At 33.5% G+C, this 23,175-nt stretch overlaps 1 protein-coding gene across 2 annotated transcripts in view; it reads right to left on the bottom strand.

The window, feature by feature from the left end:
* The window catches only part of Ctu1 (Cytosolic thiouridylase subunit 1), a 41,909-nt gene extending 20,389 nt beyond the window's left edge, over positions 1-21,520 (bottom strand). For both annotated transcript variants that reach the window (XM_076454281.1, XM_076454282.1), the window contains exons 1-5: positions 21,353-21,520; positions 17,756-17,879; positions 14,163-14,281; positions 13,723-13,779; positions 5,221-5,278 (exon numbers count right to left, since the gene is read on the bottom strand). In XM_076454281.1, the coding sequence (XP_076310396.1) occupies positions 5,221-5,278; positions 13,723-13,779; positions 14,163-14,281; positions 17,756-17,879; positions 21,353-21,412 (418 nt within the window). In that variant the 5' untranslated portion in view covers positions 21,413-21,520. The remainder of the gene's footprint in view (positions 1-5,220; positions 5,279-13,722; positions 13,780-14,162; positions 14,282-17,755; positions 17,880-21,352) is intronic.
* Between the last annotated feature and the right edge of the window lie 1,655 nt (positions 21,521-23,175).

Genomic DNA, 23,175 nt, shown 5'->3' with positions numbered 1-23,175 from the left:
CCATTCAAAATTTTTTAATAAACATGGGTAAATGGCCATATAACCCATATATATGGAGGTCTCGCAAAATGCCATACCTCCATGTTGTGTCATAAGCTTTCTCAATGTCAAAGAATATTGTTACAAGATGTTGGTGTTTGAGAAAGGCTTCTCTGATTGATGTTTCAAGTTGAATTAGGTGGCCCGTGGTGGAGTGCTGTCATTGGAACCCACACTGGGTGGGCGAGAGGAGGTTGTTTGATTCGAGGAACCAAACAAGACGAGCATTAACCATCCTCTCTAAGGTCTTACAGAGACAGCTCATCAAAGCAATTGGACAGTAGTTTGAAGGAATCTTGGGATCCTTCCCTGGCTTAGAGAAAGGTAAAATAATAGCCTGGCGCCAGGCATCAGGAAAAACATTCTCCTGTCGGATCCGGTTAAAGACAATTAGAAGGACATCAAGAAAAGCAGGAGATAGATGGTGCAGCATGTCATAGTGTACATCACCAGGTCCAACAGATGTACTGCCAGACCGATGAAGGGCCATTTTCAGTTCCACCAGTGTAAAGGGACAATTATAGTCAAAGAGACAGTCATTTCGAAAGAAAAGAGGTGAACGCCCTGCCTGAGTCTTTATGGCCAAGAAGGTGGAGGAACAAGCATAAGTGCTAGATACCTGGTAAAAGCTTTCATCTAGAGTGTCGGCGATTCTCCAGGCATCATCTATCTCTTGTCCATCAGAGAGTAAGATCGAGAGGGGGTCAGAACTGTAGTGCCCACTGACCTTTTCGAATCAGTGTCGAATGGTGGTAGAAGATATGCTAGTTGTGAACTTAATCCAAGATTCCTTCTGTCTTTGATGCCTTACCCACCTAGAATCAATAGCAGTAAAGGACTGACTAGGTGCGTGAAAATAAGTGGAAGAACCAGTATTGAAAAGAGAAAGATTGTGATCAGAGAGCATACACTCCACAGAGCGACCCCTCCCATCAATAACAGCACTTCCCCAGAGGGGATGATGTCCATTAAAGTCCCCCAGGATTAGAAAGGAGATGGCAACTGTTCAATGAGAGCATCAAGGTCTGATTGATCATATGTCTCTCCAGAGAAAAGGTGGAGAGAACAAACAGTGATGGTATGACCCAAGGAAACACGGATAGCTATGGTCTCAAAGGGTGTGTTGAGTGACAAAGACAGGGTGGGTACATACTGATCAACCAATAGTTCCACCCCTCCATGTACTCGTCCATCACACAGCCTGTCATTTCTGTACAGAGAAAACTGCTGAATGGTGACTGTATCAGCAGGTTTTAGAAATGTGTCTTGTAAGGAAAGACATACAGGATGGTAGGAAGCAATCAGTGTTTTGATATCATCCAGATTAAAATGTAAACCTTGACAGTTCCATTGTATCAAGGTGGCCATTTTTAATGATGGGTAGGTGAAGTGGCTGGAGAACCCTTCTGTTTATGACCACGTCTCTTTTTCTTTACTGTCCTTATTTAAAGTAGGTCTATCAACCTCCATTGATCCTACCCTGGGTTGATTGGGCAGGTCTTTATTGTTGGAAGGGGATTCTAGTGACTGAGGATGCAAATGAATGATTGTTTTGCATCTTGGAGTGGGAGAAAAAGGTGTATCAGAAAAAATGCCTGAATTTGAAACTGAAGGATGTGGATCTTGAGGTTTGTTGGAATGTATGGGAAGAACAAAGATGGGTGTAGAAGTCGATTCATCAACCTTTTTAACCATGGAGGTCAAAAGGCTTTTCATTTGTTTTGAAAACAATTCTGTTGAAGCCACAGAGATCTGTCTGCACTCCCACTGTAGTTGTGGAACAAAATGCAGCAGCATATGTCCGAGATGGAGTGGTGGGCAGCAATATCCGAGCCTCAGGATAACTAATGTTATGAATCGTTTTCAAATGCTGCACCTCTTTTTCCTCCAACCATTTTGGGCAAGAATGAAAGTAGGAAGGTAGAGAACCATTGCAGTTGACACAATGTGGGTCCATGTCACACTCATAGGCATCGTGGTCCTTGCCACCACAATGAGCACACGTCAAGGAACCATGACATAACGTCTTCGAGTGACCAAACCGCTGACACTGGAAACATCAGAGAGGGTTTGGAATGTATGCCTGTACCCTGCAATTAAGATAACCTGCCGTGATGGTGGCAGGTGGACGTGGTGACATAAATGTCTGAATGGGGACACTGGTTGGCATCATAATTCCATCTTTGTGAGTGGAGATATGCCTCACTGCAGAAACTCCTTGAGTGAAGAAACAAGCGAGAATCTCTGACTTGGGGATATTCTTGAAATCCCTCTCAACAATAACTCCACATGATGAATTCAAATTAACATGAGGTGTAACCTCAATAGGTATATCCCCAAACTCCTTTGAATTCAGGAGGAGTTCATTGTGTTGAGATGTGGATGTTTCCACCAATACATCACCAGATCAAAGCTTCTTTACTGACTCTGGAGAGCTAGCGAGACCCTCTAATCCATTCTGAATAAAAAAGGGGGACATTTGCCCTAAAGCTTTTTCTGAAAGGGAATGTAATATAAGAAAATGAGGTGTGTTACAGATGTTGAAAATTTCTTCTCAGAGTCTTCAAGACATGGTCATTTACCTATTGACTGTTTTTTCACTATTTTATTTAAATTTTTTGTAGAAGGATCCATAGGAAGAAAGGAAAATTTTGGTACCCAATGACCTCACCCACCATGGAGCCCTATGAGGGGATGCACTACAATGTTATGCTAGGACATTGCAACAATGCCAGGGTTTCGTGAGCACTATACCCAAACACCACCATCAGACACAATGTCCACAACACCCGTTAAGAACTTCCAACACTGGTACTTGGTTGACTCTAGCCCAAGTGGGCCAGCCGATTGAACCAAGAGGGGCCACCCAAAGGCCCCCCATCTACAGGAATTCAAGGCCAAAGTGGTGTGTTAGAGTTGGACCCCTCAACCACCAGGATCCTCTCCTCCCTTCACAGGTCGCCACGCATGGCAAACACGTGGGTGGATGTTTAGATCCCAGAGGAGGTAAACTGAAAGAACAGAACCTTCCCTGGGAGGTCCCCTCACCACGTACAGGAATCCACACCGAGGGGCTATCACAGAATTTACCTACATCTTGTACGTTGTGTAAGATTGAGTAAAATTTTCATCACAACAGATTGAACAGAGCATGAAATTCGAAAATATTACTCCCAAGCGTAAACTCCTATGATCTAGATCTGGCAGGCCATTTGTAGCTTGTAGCTGCATCAATCTTATGTGTATATTGTGCGATTTTCCAATGCAATTTGTTCTTATGCATGTCTAGTCGGTTTTATTGTCGAACGCCTTAATCTCCTTAGCTGCCTAAGCTGCTGACCATAGTGTATGTTTAGTGTAAAGTTAAAGACAGATTCGGGCTGCTCGGATCCAGACGGGCCCTACATCACCCCCCTCGATTTTACAAAATTAGACCTGTGTTTGTGGCCCTCATTAATCCATGAAATTTCAGATTATCACTGCCCTCTAATAAAGTGCTGGTGCTTTATGGTAAAAGAACAATATATTCTCTTATCATAGATAGTAAAAATATTGTATTTTCTTATATAATTAGAACACAAAAGGAGCAATTTCAATGGTCTGAAGCCTCTACTCGAATTGTATTCCTAGTTTTTGCTTAGGTGTTTTTATTTAATAGACGTGCTTATAGACATTATATCATAACGTGCTTACCTTTTGATGAGCTTTAACAGGAATATACTATATTTGTGACAAAGGAGGTCTACATTTGGGAACATGTAGACTAGAAGACTAAATGAATCTTACTTCAATGAAAAGTATGAATAATTATGTGCTACATTGTATTGATGTGTAATATTCAAGAGTTCGCAAAGACATTTTAATTATTTTTATCAAACAATATGAATAGTTTTTCAGTAGATATAAACTTAAAGGGTAATTACTAATTTTATTAATATTTGAAAACGTAATTCATGCAATAAAAGTTATTAGTAACCTTGTCAAGTATAATGGCCATCTTTTATACTGTGCAGTGTGCAGGAATAAATTCATGTGGCAGTTAATTTGTGACACATTTGTCTTTATTCTATTAACATTTTGGAAACTGTTCACAACACCTCACTTATACAAACCTGCATAGAAACCTTGAAGTATCGTAGCAACAAGATTACACTGTGACTTTATGTTTACAGCTTTCAGGTTCACGTAATCAGAGATTACCAATTTGCAAATTGAACAGTCCACATAAGTGGTTGCAAAAATCATTCCCCCCCATCGGGTGTAAAAACCGCTATCTATCAAGGAACTGGTACCTAACCCTATTTTTCCATTCACTATTTACTTCTCAACAAATTCACAGTAAGCATTTATGTTTTACATCACAACAGATATGGAGACAATAAATTAAATACCCATGAACATTGCTATTAATTTCTGATTAAAACAAGCTACCAAAAAAAAATAAAACACACAACTTAGTAAGAGTTCAGCTGAATAAAAATAATTTTCAAACTGTTACTTATAATTGATAGAATTCATTGCATTATTAGTTGGGTACACTTACTCTTAATAATTAATAATGAAGAATTACCAACTGTGGACTTTTTATACATATGTGAACATTGCATTAAAATAAAGTATGTTAATCTCAACCAGCAAGCTGATCAATTAATTATCAAACTTCTAAGTTCAATTTTTCTGGGATATTTTTTTCATTTTTATTTTCTTATCCAAACTAGGTAATTAAAGAAACAAATAAAAAGTAGGATATAAGGAGAAAAAAGAAATTATTTACACTTATTGATCAGAGCTGTTATCAACACATTTAATTCAAATTATCAATATCAAGCACAGTCCATCAAACTTTTAAGTAAAAGCTATTTTGAAAATAAGATGATTTATTGTTTTAACGACTAACTGATTATTTCTAAGTAAGACATTATTTTAGATTAGAATGTAAAACAAAAGTGACAATCAAACAGATTATCGTTTTCTTGAGTCTTTAAAATAACTCTTCACAACTACAACCAATACATAACAAAAGCTCTATATTTTCAAAATATTAAAATAATGATTCTGAAGGTCACAATTATTTTCAGACTTAAATTTACAGCTAGAATTTTGTGAGCTAAGTTGTTATTATTCGCCTTCTTCAGTGATCAAGGCTACTAAAATTTGACTATAGAAATGATCATCGCTTACAGTTATTCTTCAGACCAATTTGTTGAACTATGGCATCCATTGTCCAACCATAGAGTTCCTATTCAAAATAAAATGATAAACATGTTTTTGAAAAAGCCAAAACTTTAAATGAGGTCAGGTAATTTTGCATAAAAAACTAAAAAAAAAATTCACATCAATTTTGTATACATTCACAACCTACATTTTCATCAGTTACTTCCCACATCACCAAAAGCAAAGGGTTTTCCTGTGTAGTTCAACTGTTTTCACCTAGTTTACCACAAAACAAAGCTTTGAGACTATGCCCCCAAGACTACTATGAACATATTCTGTTGGGGCATGTCTGTTCATATGATGATGGGCACCACTATATAAACAGGTATGTAGAATTTTGACAATTAAGAACAGTGATACTCAGTTCAATAGTTGAATTTGTTGTATAAATAACTATGATGGCCAACCCTAATTTTTTTATTCACAGTTTATGTCTCAACAAATTCACACTGAGCATGTAATATATGTCTTACATCACAACAGATGTTGAAAGGATGCATTTAACACCTGTGAAAATTGCTATTAGCTTCTGATAAAAAAAAACAAACTAGAATTCTACATTGGAAAGGTGGAGGGTCCAATTTAGATGCTCAACACTGAAATCAAGTGGAAAGTAAGTGTACAGAATGAACAGGTGTGCTCTAAAATGAAAACAAAGTATACTTGTGGAGTACTGCACTACTTCTGGGACAGGTATATTCTTGATGATGAGAAACCCACTTGAAATAAAAATGTATCTCAAAATAGCTGATATGGGTATTAACATTTTTACTGATAAGCAAAGAATAATGTTTTAACCTTCCGAGCTCATCTTCAGGTTAACAAAGAGAGTTTGCAACTGACAGTTGCCAGACACGTCTTAGGGACAAGAGTATAAATGGGTATGGGATTGTAGGGGGCGTTAAAGTTGGATGTTAGGTTATTAATTAGTATAGGTATAAAGGTGTTCCTTTATACTGGTTTAATTTTGGTTTTAGTTGCTGTATAAACTGGGTTTCCTTGATTTTGCAACTGTTTATATTTGTTTCCCTACTTAGTATCTGGGAGTTTTATATGTTTATGTTGTGTTTATTTGATTTGCAGTATCCAAACCCATGTGAAGGTGTTTGTGTTCTTTGAATCTAGTTTTCAATTTTCTGCTTGTTTCTGCAATATAAAAGTCATGATGTTGCTGCATTGTATTTTATAAATTATGTTGGTGTTGTGTTTGTCAGTGTAGTTTTTACATAGTATGAACATTAGTTTGTACCTGGTTTTTGAATAAATTTGGTGTTTACTGAAATGTTGTGTTGTAAGTTTTTCCAAATGTTGATTATTTTTTAACTGATGTCAGGAACATATGATATGCAGCAGTATAAGGTTTTGTAGCTTGTTGTGCCTTGGGATTTGTTGTTGGTCTAGATGTGAAGTTTAATTTTTTTTCCACAGTTTTTGAGGAAATTTGTTGATGTTGATGAAGTGGTGTTTTACTTTGTTGATTTCATCATTAATTTTACCAGGTGAGTATAGTTTTGTGCCTGTGTTTATTTGTTTTCTTAATAAGTTACATTTTTGTTTTGTTTTACGTGCTGAGTCCCAGGTAATGTATAGTCCAGTATGGGTGATTTTTGTCTGTCGATTTCTGTTTTGAATTGTGTATCAGTTCTAGTGATTTGAGGTTAAGAAATGCTATGTTAGTTTTTTCCTGTTCACAGGTGAATTTAATGTTGGGGTGTATCGAGTTAACGTGATTGAAAAAACTAAGTGTGTATTTTGTAGATGTGAATCCAGCAACTGTATCATCAACATACCTGTACCAGTATAGTGGTGGGTGTAAGACTAAATTGATTGCTTGTGATTCAATCTGTGTCATAAAAATGTTGGCTAGAACTGGTGACACAGGATTCCCCATACTTAGGCCATTTATTTGTAGGTAGTTTTGGTTATTAAATATAGTTAGTTTTGGTAGTAGTGAATTCTAAGAATTGCTAATTGGTTGCTGGGGATTGTATCAATGGTGAGGGTCTTGGATATTTGGATATAAAGTTCTAAAGTTATCTTGCAGGCTTCAGTTGATGGGACTTCTGTGAAGAGGGAGATTACATCAAACTTGGCCATTAAGGTTTTATGATTTAGTTGATTAAGAATATTTTTAAAGTTAAAAAAGTCTTTGAAAAAGGAGCTGGCTGATGTTACATATTTAGAAAATGCCAATGCTATACATTTACTGGGGTTGTAGTTAAATGATTCATAGGTTGACATTATGGGTTGCAGTGAACAATCTGGTTTGGGGTGTGCTGTACCATTGTGGTGTGTGAGAGTTGGTCTTTCATAAGGAAGAATGAACATTTCTGAGATTATGTTGGTTTTCTTTCATTTGTAGTAGTATTTTGTTTTAATTGATTTTCATGTGTTTTTGTTGGATTTGTGTTTATTAGCTTAAATTTGTTTGTATCTGATAAGTATTCATTTATGTTCATTATAACTATAGCATTGCCTTTATCTGCTTTTAGAATTTTGAGGTTGTTGTCTTAAGTTGTTTATAGAATTAATATCTTTTTGTGTGAGATTGTTTTTTAGAAAACATCTATTTCCCCGAAACACCTCAAAACAGTATCTTAAACAAATTTTTCAAAGAATTTTCACACAAAAATTTGCATCATTTCTCAGGAAAGAAAACTAAAGAACAGCTTCACACAAAAAGATATCAATTCTATAAACAACTTAAAATGAGACATCATCATCAAAATTTGAGAAACAAGCAGAAAAATGGAAACTATATTCACAAAACAACAACAACAAAAAGCAAACAAAAAAACAAAAAATCTTCACACGTTTTTGAACATTGCAAGTCAAATAAACACAACATAACCATAGAAAACTCTCAGATACTAAGTAGGGAAACAAATATAAACAAAAGCAAAATCAAAGAAGCCTTACTTATACAGCAACTAAAACCAAAATTAAACCAATATGAAGGAACACCTTTATACCTATACTAATTAATAACCTAACATTCAACTGCAATGACCCATACAATCCCATACCTGTTTATACTCTTGTCCCTAAGACGTGTCCAGCAACAATCAGTTGTAAACTCTCTTTGTTAACCTAAAGATGACCTAGGAAGGTCAAAACATTATTCTCTGCTTTTCAATAAAAGTATTAATACCCATACCAGCTATTCTGAGTTACATAGGTATATTCTTCACCATTGAAACAGAAAATGAATCTGAAATGAATAGAAAAAAGGATGTGCACAAGTGAGAGGTACAATCTATAATAAAAACCAAATTAGCTATGTATATACACAACCTCAATCAGCCAGACAAGGTTCCATAACTTGTCCTTGGCATTAGGAGGTTGAGATTGTAACATAAGCACAGTGGTTTGGACAAGTGGACCATGTCATATGTACTTACGAACACCAACTCTAAGTAAAGAAAGTGTCATACTTCAAGCAACCAGAATTAAAGAGGGTGTTATCTTGTGGCTGAAAACAGACAAACTCCCCAAACTACCACAGGAACAAGTAAAACAAACAGAACCTGGATTCATGGAAAAGTGGCATTGCCTCAACTTAATCATAATAACAGGATAAAATTTGTTAACTGGTATTAAGAGCAGAAATCACAAATCACTCAACCATAGAAAGTGTACACATGTCCTACTTCCAATATTACAAGACAGATGAAGCCCCAAAAACTCAACTCCTGCAACCTCAATTAATGAAGATGAGCATCTACTGAGCATACCTGTAAGAACAGGGTGATGTTATCTTATCCTTAAGGAGGATCCCATGTTTGGTGGACATGCTCCAACCAACAGCTGTCTACTCTGGAAAATACATCCAAGTGAAATGAAATGAGAGAAACCAGTTTTGCTCTCTTCTTACTGAATGTATAATTATGAGTACATATGGTAAATTAAATTTCTAGGTTCATTCAGGTGAAAGCCTCCATGGTCAACCACCCCAACAACTTGGAACTGAAATATGATAAGGTCTTCTTGCTCCATTAGAAAAAAATTAAAGTAAGTAAATGTTATGGGGAATTTGAAGAAAGTGCAATGGATATCCACAATTTTGTATTTTGAAAAGCAGACTATCCTTAGCTTAGTGAAGCACGGATGACAGAAATTTTGCTTTACTGATGAAAGACTATGAAAGACAGCTCACAATAGAGTAAAACTTATGGATATTGAGAAACATATACATATACCACTGGGCATGCCACCAATTGTCTTGTGAAATGTCCCACCTCTACAGTTAATATTACAGAACAACCAACAAACAGTGTTGGCTTGAAGCAAAGCATACCTATCAGGCAACACCTGTCACAGAGTGGGATCACTTTAGCAGTGGTTAAAAAAAAGGAAAAAAAAGAGAAGCTCTGAAAAGAAAATAAATGAAATAATGTGATAAGGCTTACCCCAGTCAAAGGCAAATGAATGTGTGCAGAATTGCTGTAACAGAGAGACAATATAAACCTGAGGAAACTATAACCAGATTACGCAGATAATGAGCAACAAAAGTTATGGAAGTAGTCAACATTCTACCTTGAATGATCTTGAATTAATTACCTAACATCCACCTGCAATGCCCCCTACAATCCGGTACCCATTTATACTCTGGTCCCTAAGACGTGTCCGTCAACGGTCACATTCAAACACCCTCTCTTTTGTAACCTGAAGATGACCTAAAAAGGTGTTAATATGCATACCAGCCATTTTGAGATGCATTTTTATATCAAGTGGGTTTCTTGTCATCAAGAAAGGGTCCCTCACATATACTTACTTCAATATATGGCAAGTGAATAACTGATTGACAGCTTAGAATGTGTCCCTAGTGGTTTTTTTTCAGCCATTTAATCTTTTAAAAGGCTATCACATTCTTTTGATTCAAGATTTCAATGAGGTAGGGTGTGTCTTTAGTCTGCTTGAAGTTTCATATTTTTTAAAATTTAAATACATCCAAGTAACTAAGTTTAATAAATTATAGTGGAATTCTGTGGTATCAGTATAGCGAGTTTTGATTTTTTTGGTTATTCAACTGTATGTATAAAATCTAAAAAAATAGTTTGTTTGATATCCTCCTCAGCAGCAACTGAGTTCAAAGGTCATAACAAAAAAAGATAAGTGTATGCTTTACTTCTTGATTTATTAATCAAAATTCAACTGTATATTACAAAGTACTAGTACATTAAAACAAAGCCAAGAAAGGGAAGACTAAAGGTCAATTTTATATTATAGGATATGAAACACAAGTTCATGTGCATCATGTAAATGCAAGTTATGTAATGTTACCTAGGCATGACTGGAAGGTCAATATAATAAAAAATAATAAATATATAGTGTTATGAGGCTTAAGCTACTTTACTAAACATTTGTATTATTGTGCTATAATATGTAGTCATTCTTCCATGAAAAAAATTATTTATATTTATTTCCTAATTTTCTTTTATTATCGTTACAAGGTTGGTCAAGTGACAGACCCCACATAATTAGAGCATAGAAATAACAAAATATAAAATATTACTGAAAACAAACATTTGAAATGTATTTAGGTTTTAGACATTATGGAAATAATCTTTGAGATTTTTGGGAAGAAGAATAGTTTTTTTAAATTATAACATGAAATGACTTTGCAGTGAGACTAATAATGAAACAGACTCAATATTTTCACAAACAAATATTTAGTAAAAGTACTTCATTAAAATCTGATTTTTTGTGCACAAAAAAAATTTTAATCTTTACTAGAAGTCTACCAAAGTTTGTGAAGATATACATGTTGTACCAAATGTTAGACTACAAGTACTTAACATGCAAATGTAGAGACAAACCCATGTACATAATACCTAGCCTGTCATGGATTAAAAATATAAATATCTGATCAATGATGTCCAAAGGTGAGGAGAAGGAAACAGGTCTTGAGGGAGAAAAAATATATGGAAAATGGTAACAAAGGTTCAAAGTAAGGACAGGAAAGGGCATAAAGGATTATAAAGGCAGCCTGATAGCTACATGCAGTCAAAGTGGACAAGCCTTGATCAAACTAGGTAAAGAATTGAGAAAGATAACAAATGGAAAGGCGGGATGAAAACCACATCAAAGAGACCAAAGACAGAAGGTAGTTTATCACCTTCGATAATGGACATGGATGGAGATTTTATAGATCATAAAAAAAAGTGTACACAGTAAAGACAGTTTTGACATCTGGATGAATGATGTCTGACTGAGATTAATGAAGTAGAAACTGAGTTACATGTAAGCATAGAAAAGGTTGTACAGGTAAAGGTTGGAGTAATGGGAACCATAGTTGCACCAGCCACCAGGAGGACTAAATACGGAGTGGTTTGGATTAGAGATAGGACTCTGGAGAGGAGTCAAATAGGAGGGTAAGCATAGATGTCATGACTTTCCATATATCTACTCCTAGAACTATGTGGTGTGGAACATGAGACTAAAAAAAAGGAAGTTTGTTTTTCCAGTGAGTGGTGAAAGCATTTACATAAGCTGTTACCACCTGAGGGCACACCCACTGAAAGAACTGCAGATTGAGAAACCACTTAGTGGGAAGAATCTTGTGTTGAGTTAAATAATCCAACTCAAGTATCAGGATGCCAAGAATATGGCAACTTAAGACCACCATGTGATACTTGTGGGCCCAGAAAAAAAGAGATCCAGGGTCTGAAAGCACAGAGAACTAGATTTTTTACCCCTTTACTTGGTAATATAAGTGACCACTGTGGATTTGTTGGAATATACTATTACCACCCTTCCAAACAGGAAAGAAAGGAAGTAGAACACAGGTCAACAGTTCACCAGAAGTTTGAGAAAGAAAACTCCATGACTGACCAGAGACCAGAAATATCCATAAGGTCAAGGTAAGCACTCCAACCTTCTAAAGATGCATCCACAAATAGATGTAAATTCAGACAAAGTTGGGTGTCCAAGGAATCTGAGTAGAAGTATCTATTGAAGGGATCTACGAAAATGAAAGCTTTCAAGGAAGCCCACATCCTCTAAAGAGATAGAACCTTTCAAATTGTAAGAAAATGTGAGGTGAGGTTATTGTGGACTGCTAGCTCCACATCCAGAACCTAAAGAGTGAAGCCTGGGCCTGACTGAGGTTGCAATTGAAGAAAACCCCCAAATGAACAAGGGACTGAGTGGAGGTGAAAACAAATTTCTCCATTTTTATTATGAATCCAACCCATAATGCTTCTTGTAGGAACAGAAAAAGTGTGGTCTCTGAGCTGCGAATTGGAAGAAGCATGCAGGAGCCAGTTGTCCATGGAACGATGAGTGTAAAGACAGATGAAGTGAGGATGTTGAGCAAAAGTTCTTATAAATTATGTAAATATACCTAGTTAAGAAGTACTTCTTAATATCAAACAGACAAAACATTGTAATTTACCTAGTATACAAAGTATGCAATAATAATAGTAATAAATGTGTAAACTGACTAAAATTACCCAGAAAACAAAGTCAAAATCAATACCTCAGTTACAATAAATCAAACTTTTATTATGATGACAAAGAACACATATATATCTAACCTAACAAAGTCTGAGCACTGACGATGTGAAATGCTTAAGTCCCCTGTGTGTAAAGAAGACTAAAACCATACAAAGCACAACTGAGCCATACCTACCATGGGTATTACAACTAAGTGTGAAGTGTACAAGTAAAAAAATTTACCACCAATTCACTACGAGATCTGAAAGCAACAGGAAGAAAGGAGAAGAACAAAGCACTACCAAAGTAAACGACGTGGAGGCACGGGAGCTGCAGCAAGAAAAAGAAAAGTAGAGAATGTACAGAAAAAACTGAATATGCACAACATGAGTAACTGGCTGTACAAAAAGTGTGAAAAGATAAAACTCTTGAAGAACAGTAGTGTGTGCAGGTGTTGTAAAAATAGAATCCAAATTGTCTTCTTCCTCAGCAATATTGTCAGACTGAAAAGGAATTGTGAGCTTATACTTTCTGTGCAGTGCAAATGACAGAATCTAATTTTTTTGGGAAGACATACTAGTGGGGTTTTTGAGTGTAAATGTAGCTACTCTTGTTGATACACTGAATCATGAATTTGTACAAAGTTCTTGTATAATAAGATAACAAAACAAATATTGAAACAACTAAATGCAAGCACAGCATGAGAAAACTTTTTAAAAAAATTTGAAATGGCAAATATGCATAATCATAAGTGGTAGCCACATGCAGAAAAAGTTAGGATTGAGCAGGAATTGCAGGGTGAGCTAGCTGTGTCAGTATAGATGGCACAATACTATTGGTGGAAAGTAGTCACATGATATTTAAATGCTAAGAAATGACACAAAACTGATAGGGTTATAGACTGGTGTACTGAGCACAAATATTCTTTATCGAAACTGTTATCACATCAAACTTACCCACATGTCTGGATCTTTAATGATATTAATAAATATGTACCATCTTTATGAAACTGTACTATCCGATAATGCTTACCTCATATGACAGGATTTTTAATGGCAATTCATACTGTCGCTGATTTCTTTTCACAGTCTAGAAAAAAAAAAGTTCAATTTTTAAAATATTCATAAAAATCTCAAAAGTTGATATGACAAAACATTTATAAAAAATATATTAAATTTACAATTACTTCCCCATTCAAAGATGTAAAATCTAAATAACTAAATTAAAAAAAGTAATAACCACAGATAATTACCTTTAAATGCCATCCATGATGATTATTTTTATCAATTATTACTTTCACATTTGAAATGATTATATTTTTACATAAATGACTTATGAAAATTTCAAAATAATTTATGTATACAATTGTTGCTAATAAACAAATCTGGTCATTTGTCTCACAACTTCATTTATACTCATCAATAACTCTGTAACATTAAATCTTAAACTTATGAAATTTCCCTCATCTTTACCTCTAAAGAGTCATCTCTGTAGCCTGTAATGCCTTCATCAACAGATAACAAGACCAATTTCAAACCATATTTATACTGTTCATTGAGAAGTTTCATTATGTGAGCCAGCACAGTTGAATCTGAAATGTGGAGAAAGGGTAAAATGAAAAACAATTTTGTAGGATTGTTATTTAAGCTTCAATACCTGTTTTAGATTAGATGTTGTTTACTAACACCTTCTTCTGCAAATATATAAAAAATTACAGTTATGTGACAGAATGTGGTATTTTACGTGAAATCAGTTTCCTCAAAACAAACATTTTCCACAAAACTTATCCTGAACAGATGTGCCTTATCAATAGTTTTCTTATCGAATTTCATAGGAACATTAAAGAAAAACTCACAAAGGTAGAATTTTTAACCAATCGGATATTACTGTAACAACAAAAACAAACTGATCTTTTGATTTCCAAAATCAAATTTCACATATGATTTCTCAATATATCCATTATATATTTGTTTTTCATGCTTGTTATTTTAAATGTGCATTTAAATGTTTTTAAAATGCTGCTGAATGAAAAACTGGTCTTTAAGGTTCAAAATACATATACACTTCACACATTGTGGATGGATCATGACTTTACTCATGTTTCATGCAAAGCATCAAAGGAGTCAGACTCATTTTATTTTGTTTTTAATTCAACTATATTTTTTATTGTTTATTTGAAACTTACAGTGTATGTGCATAAAGTCACCTAGGAAATTTTTAAAGTTTGCTGTCTCGTAAAATATTTTTATATATTGAGTGAAACCACAAAAAAAACTTGCGTATGTATTAAGTTTCACTTCTTTCCCCATGGGCAGCACAAACTCTGCAGGCTCTGGTTAGAACTTTTGTTCCTGTTAATGCAATAACCCTTTCACAAAATGTCAGGGGTCAAAGGCCAGGTCATCACATTTGTTGACTTGAATTCAAAATTTTATTGAACTACTATTTTATGAATTTATGTCAATTTCATTAATTTCTTAATTTAAATGTGAATATTAAAAGAACACACCTAAATGTAGATTTTAGCAAGTCATGTGATGTGTTGAATGCAGCACTGTTTAAAATTAGACGTTTGTAACGTCAAAATACTAAGTCTATAATTTGTACAAGTTAGAAACTCAAATTACCAATATTATCAAGCTATAGTATAAGAATCTCATATATTGTTATTTTGCTGAGATATGGCTTATGTAGTGAATCAAATAGTGACCTCATTCAACTCTTTCCATTTTTTTATTGGTCCTTTATATACTCTTACTGCAGTATATGACATGTGAATAACCAATCAACAGCTTGGAATGCCACTTTGTGATTTTCTCAGCCACTTTAATCTGTAAAAAGGTTATCATGTTCTTTAATACCACAAGTTCATGAAGGTAGGCTGTGTCTTTAGTCTGCTCAAAGTTTCATATTTTTAAAAATCTAAAGACATTTTAGTTACCAAGCTTAGTAAACTATAGTGGAATGCTATGGTATCAGTATAGTTATTTATGATCTTTTGATTATTCAACTGTATGTATAATCCTCCCCTCCCCAAATTTTTTTTGATATCCCCCACATGCAAAATTTTAAGACTTAACAATGAGTGTCCAACAGCAACCAGGTTCAAAGGGTGTAGAGAGAAGAGATAATTGTTTGTTTTTCTTCCAGATTTATTGTACTATATTTTTAGAAAAATATGTTTAATAATTTGTTTCTAAATAGTAATAATATATATACATATATAATGTATAATAATTGAAATGTGACTATATATTACAAAATACTAGTTCACTAAAACAGCCAAGACAGGGACAACTGAAGGTCAGTTTTATATTATTGGATACCTAATATTATTGCACGTGCACCACATCAATGCAAATGATGCAATGTCAGGTAGACATGATTGGAAGGTCAATATAATAAAAAAATATTTACATAAATATATAGCATTAGGAGATTAAGCTACTTAGACTAAACATATGTAGTCATTCTAGCATGAAAAAAAATCATACTTTATATTTTCTAATTTCTTTGTAATGGTTACAGGGTTGGTCAAGTGACAGACTTCACATATAGAAAATAACAAAATACAGTCTTACTCAAAGCAAACATATGAAATATATTTCAGGTGTTTCAGAAATTATGCAAATAATATGATATTTTTGGGATGAATAGGTTTCTTAATCATAACATGATATCACTTTGCACTCAGACTAGTAATGAAACAGACTATTTGTTCACAAACAAATCTTTAGTAAACAGAATTCATTAAAAAATCTGAATTTTTTGTGTTAAAAAAACTTGTGATCTTTACTAAAACTTCACCATATACACATGCTGTATCCAAAGTTATAGTACAAATACTTAATGTGCGTAAATGTGTAGATGAACTCGTATGTTATACCTGGCCTGTAATGAAAAGGTTAACCAGAGGAGTGGAGCTCTCCTTGTACCTTCAGATGATGGACTGGGTTAATTCCTCTCCTGTTTCAGAGAGTCTTCTTTCTCTTAGTCAGTAATACATTTTCTTGCCACAGAGAGGAAGAACTGCTAATATTTTACTTCTTCTGTTGATTAAGGGCTTTTTTATAAATTATATATGAATCGAAAAGGCTGCAATTTATTAGACAAAGTATCACTTTTTTGTCCATTTTTTTACTGTAGTATTAGAGGCACTAATTGCACAATCACCTTTTACATGAGAAGTGTAATGGAAAACACACAGAGATTTTATTTCTTCTCCAGTTATTCTATTTTTCTTTCCTGTGGTAGAAACAAATGAGTCACCAGAAAACATTACACTTGTCATGGCATCTATTTTTTTCAAGTGCAGATGGAGTTATAGTGACCCCTGGATTTCCTTCAAACATTTCCAAGTTTGGTGAAATATCTATTTCTGACCAATTACCAATATTACAATGGGAAAACAAAACACTAATAGGAACATTTGAGGGATTTTCATCACTTTTTGATTCAGAATCAGTTGACAGTACAACAAGTTTACATGTATTTGTAGGTCCAACAACATCACTGTAGCTAGAGTTACTGTCAGAATGACCCAAAGACGCATCCATCAGGATCTTCACCTCAATTTGGAAGTACACTCAAATAGTTCAGTAATTATTTTCACTCAACATGTTACATGTTCAGTGAAAAGATATTTATAAAAATATGGTTATTGTAAGTAAAAATCAGAAAAATAATAACCATTTAGAACAAAATAAAATGAGGCTAACTCACTTGATGCTCTGCATGAAATACGAGTAAATTTGTGACTCATCCACAATGGGTTAAGCTTAATAGGTAGAGTAAGGCATTACATGGAAGTACAGATCACATACATTTGTTGCATTGATACTTTATAGTGTTATTTTATCTAAACTAAAAAATATCACAAATTATGAATCACAGTGATTAAACAAATTGATTGGTTAGTAAAATGAAAGCAAGCTTTAGGAAATGAGGTGGTATATACATGCATTTATGTATATTTTTACCTCCTTGTAAAAAAAATAATCAAATAAAATTATTATAATGAAAAAGAGAATCAAATATCATTAAACAAATTAATCAGAATTTTTACCTTTTCCTCCTGAGGCAGCAATAGCAACATATTCACCTGGTTTGAAAAGTTTGGCTCTTGTAATAGTTTCATGGATTTCAGTTTCAAATGCCCAAAAAAAGCATTCTTTGCACAAAGTATCACTCTAAGTATGAGAAAAAGTTATTAGCTTTGATAGTTACTAAACTAGTAGCATTGCAAATGTATTATCAATACACAGTTTGTAGGAATCTGTTATCTCAAAATTAAGCTACATGACTCAAAATTAACACCAGCAAACTACTATTTAATATCATTGGAATTTTGCTAGTAAAACCTAGAAGGCACTAGGACACATTTCTACTGTATGTTTCTGAAGAAAGGTTTGTAGATTCCTACTGTTGACTAACAATAAACCAGTGATACATGCATTTCAGTCTTTCATACTACACGATTCTGTGTACAGAAAGTTACTATAATTATGATTAACAAGACTGGTTTACTTGTGCCATGCTAATTGATATATATGGAATACCCAGGCTAAGTTTCAGTAAATGGGCTAGCGAGATCACAGTTTCAACTTATTTGACTGGTTGCCACAGCAAGGGCCAGCCATTTAGACATATACTATCTAGCCTCTTTAGTGCAGTTCTTTTAGCAGTGTGGTTAAAAATACTGTGACCAAGTAGTTACTCTGAAGATCTTTTCATTTTGAATTTCACACAAAGCTACTTGAGGGCTATTCATGCTCTCTTTGAAGACAAAAATAGAAGTCACAAAAAAACAAAATTTTTTCTAAATCCCACTTAATTTGAATGATTACAAAAAAAATTAAACCTATTGATTTCTAATGCTTCATTTAATTAACAGAATACAATCAATGAGGTACAGAAGAATTTGTCACTTCAGGTACTTGAGGCCTAGAAACACCAGTTTGTCTAAATTAAACATCTTTCAACATTTATAAAATAATTAAAATACAACACTGTTATATGTAATTAAAAGTAAACTTGATATTCAAATATACATTTGAAATGAAAACATTACCCAAAATGTTTATATGTAAAAGTTGGCTGTATATATAATTATTAACATTTAATACATTAAATGACAAACTATGGTATAGTTTCAGTTAATTCCAAAGAACAATAATGTTGTTGCTAAGAGCAATCTTGAAATTTCTAGTGAGAAAAATTAATAGCAACCATTTGGTAGTGCCTTCAAAAGTTAAGGTTAAGACTTGATTAGTGAGGCTATTTAAAATAATAACTTGGACAGAACATGTGAATTTGTGATGATGAGAAATCCCACTTCTATAGAAAAATATATGTGGAAAAATGGCTGGTATGGGTTGAGAAAAGTTTTTTTATGTAGAGGAGCGAACAGCGTTTTGACCTTCTTCAGGTTCACAAAGAAAGAAAGAGGTAACTGACCGATAGCTGACCACATGTTTGAAAAGGATTGTGTATTTGAGTGTAGGAATGTAACTGGCGTGCTTAGATGTTTGATTATATTTATTAATATAGGTATAAAGGTGTTCCTTTGTATTGGTTTATTTTGGGTTTGAGTTGTTGTATAAGTAAGGCTTCTTTAATTTTGCATTTGTTTATGTTTGTTTCTTTATTTAGTATTTGGGTGTTTTCTATGGTTATGTTGCATTTATTTGATTTGCAGTGTTCGAAAACGTGTGAAGGTGACTTTTTGCGTTCTTTGAATCTGGTTTCCATTTTTCTACTTCTCAAAAAAAAAAAGATGTTGCCGTTATTACATTGTATTTTATAAATAATGTTGGTGTTGTGTTTGTTAGTGTAGTTTTTACATAGTATAGACCTTAGTTTTGTGCCTGGTTTTTGAATAAATTTGGTATTAACTGGAATGTCATATTTTGTTACTAGTTTTTGCCAAATGTTGGTTATTTTTCTGCTGATGTCGGGAATATATGGTATGCAACAGTATATGGTTTCATGACTTTTAAATTCGTAAGATATATTTACTTTCGTTAGTTAGTTGATTTTGTTTTTTGTCTAGGTGTGTGCGTATAATGTTTTCTATGGTTTGTTGAGGAAACTTATTAATGTTGATGAAGTATTGTTTTATTTTGTCTAATTCGTAGTTAATTTTATCTGGTGAGCATAGATTTATGGCTGTGTTTATTTAGTTTTTTAGTATGTTGAGTTTTTGTTTTGTTTCATGTGCTGAGCCCCAAGGAATGTATAGTCCAGTATGGGTGATTTTTCGATGGATTTCTGTTTTAAATTGTTTGTCGGTTCTTGTAATTTTGTTGTTTGCTCCTCTACATAAAAATTTTCTCAGCCCTTACCAGAATGTGTGAATTATATAAACATACAAACCATATATAAAAGATTTTAAACTTAATCACATTCATTCAGTTTCTAAAATACTTGCAAATATTTGGTTCAAGTTTCAGGAAAAATATCACAATGCAGAATTTTAATGGTTATTACCCAGAAAAGAGAAAATCTCTAAATCAATGTCAAAGTGAACTAATATTTCATAGCAGTACATCATACTTTTAGTGCATTGCACATCTTTAAGTTCAATGAAAAATTTCATGATTCTAAATCATCTTTTCTATAGAAGGCAACACAAACATCAGGCTTACTCACTAAATCATTCACAGAAAGAGCTAAAAAAAATGACTGAAATTTAAAAAAAAACCAACATGGATCTAATTACTTTGTCCTTAGTGGCAAATAAAATATCAAAGATAATGCAATGATGAGAAACCATACATTTCTTGAAAAAAAAAGATAAAAACAAAGCTGGTCTCTTTTCACATGATCATAACAAAGAAAAACCACTCTATTAGAAAAATGATCTTAGCTGAAGATGACCCCTTGCCACAACTTAAAACTTCTGTTCCCTCATCCCACCATTAAATGCAAAAAAGAAAAACTAAAACATGATGTAGCAACACTATCAATTCCCTTAACAATCTTAAACACTTCAATCAAATCCACTGTAATTCTGCTTTGTTTAAGACAAAACAATTTCACAGATTCTAACCTGTCCTTGTAATGAGAGCCTATGCACCATCCACATAACCCTCTTTTGAAACCTTTTTAAGGTAAAGGACCCACTATTAAATAAAATATTTCAAATGAGACTTAATCATAATCTACAGTTCTATACAATGAACTAACAACCTTGTCAGACTGATATTAATAGAAAACAATGTACAAAATTATCTATTAGTATTACAGTGTTCAGGTTCACAGGCCAAAAATATTACTAATTACACTTTTCCTCAATTAACAATATGTGCATAACAATAAGAATATAATACATAATGTCAATATAGAACATCTTTCAAAAGAGATGTCAAGCAATTACACTTTTAATTTTGTATGTTCACAAAATCAACTTTGAAATTATAATAACTTCCGATTGAACGAAACTTACACTGTACTAATTCATGACAGAAAACTTGGTTCATTTAGATTAGTATGGTATTAGTAACGTTGTAATGCACGTGAATAACACTGTAAACCGTAGTGTACAAGTTCTAACAATCGCATCATATTCATAGATTCACACATTACAAAAAGTTGAAATTCTGTACCAAACTATGCCAAATGTTTAGTAAGCTAAAGGTTAAATAAAAACAACCATATTTACTGTTTTCGGTCGTTTAAGTACAGCAGCTTTTATACAACAGCGTGTGCACTTTACAGGCATCTCTTTATAATAATAATAATAAAAACCTTACAGTTTCATACAACTAAAATACACATGCACACCATTAACTACATGATCTTCGGTACATGTAGAAGAATGCTTGTATTTACTGCCACCTAGTAGAAATGTTCCTTATTATTTAATATATTTTAATTGTTCATATTAAATTATAAAATATTCACTTTTCTATTGATATAATATTAACTTATGTAATTATCATTCCTCAAAGATAAAACATATGTTAAAAATCATCTAGGTAGGTAATTTGTTGTAAATTCGTAGCCCATTTTCCATACTTTTCTAGCATGTTTAACAGAAATCTGAGGAAGGTGTTGTTTGTTGTGAACTTCTTTGCTAACAAAGTAGGCTATTGATTATAATCAGTTACATTTGTCATAAAACACTATTATTAGGTTTGTTTTGTTTTTAATAATACATTGTTTGTTCTGTTTCGTGAGGTTTTCTGATAAAAAGGGTATATAACAGCATCTCAAACACATTTCGTCCTTTATATCTTTTGCGAACGACAAGTTTCGCTCAATACCAAGATTTAGCAGGTGAAATATAATAAAAACAACAGTAGTCAAAATACTATTTATTACAATAACATTTTATGGTTTGGATGCGATTATAAATAGCCAACTGATGAGTTTTGATACTGAGCGAAATGCAAACTTGGCAATGAATATGACGGAATAGCGTAGTTGAAATACTGTTACGCATTTTGCTTCGCGGAATATTTAAAGGAGCAGAATAAAGAATATAGTACTCAAAAATATAATAAAGCTAGCATTATTTTTTAAAAGGTTTGTTTTGCTGGTTTCTATTGAAACAAACTGAGATTTGTAATATTACCTAAACCATAATTTATCTTTCAGAGGCAGTCGAGTCTCAACTTATTTCAAAGAATAAGGCATTGTGGTTTTCATATATAATGTTATGATTTGTAATATAGAATATGAAAATGACTTTGAAATAGGAGTAACTTAATTTAAATATACTTGATTTAATATCTATGCAATGCAGGCGCCAAAATATACCTTTTCCTTTACGTTTTTATTGTGCTAACATGTGAATAATGATTGTGTTACTTTGTTTAATTTGTGTTCATCCTATTTCTTTCCTTTACGTTCACGGCCCAGCAAGGCCAGGTGATTAAGGCACTCAACTCGTAATCCGAGGGTCGCGGGTTCGAATCTCCATCACAACAAACATGTTCTCCCTTTCAGCTGTGGGGACATTATAATGGGCAATCAATCCCACTATTCGTTGGTAAAAGAGTAGCCCAAGAGTTGGCGGTGGGTGGTGATGACTAATTGTTTTCCCTCTAGTCTTACACTGCTAAATTAGGAATGGCTAATGCAAGTAACCCCCGAGCTGCTTTGCGCGAAATTGAAAGGAAGAAAGTGACTTTGTGTTTAACCAAAATAAAAATAATCTCAATAAATTATTTTAAAAGATTATAGTGTGCACTGTCTAGTACTAGATTGTAGCGCTTACTACTTTTTTTCTAGCTAAGCTGATCTTGAACGATGAACCCCGTAACACTTGAAAGTGGAGCACTATAACATCAGTTCACATAATTTAAACTATAACGAATTAAAATATTTTCTTTCGGTATTTTAAAGAATTCTGTAGACATAACAGTATTTTCCTGAGCTTGTCCTTTCAGCCGTGGGGATGTTATAAGGGTACAGTAAATACCACTATATCATACATCAGTGATATCAAACAATGCGTTATCTAATGATGTCTTACTCATT

This window comes from Tachypleus tridentatus, chromosome 9 (assembly GCF_004210375.1).
Source record: "Tachypleus tridentatus isolate NWPU-2018 chromosome 9, ASM421037v1, whole genome shotgun sequence".
Taxonomy (NCBI): Eukaryota; Metazoa; Arthropoda; class Merostomata; order Xiphosura; family Limulidae; genus Tachypleus; species Tachypleus tridentatus.
This window is presented reverse-complemented; position numbering and strand designations above follow the sequence as displayed.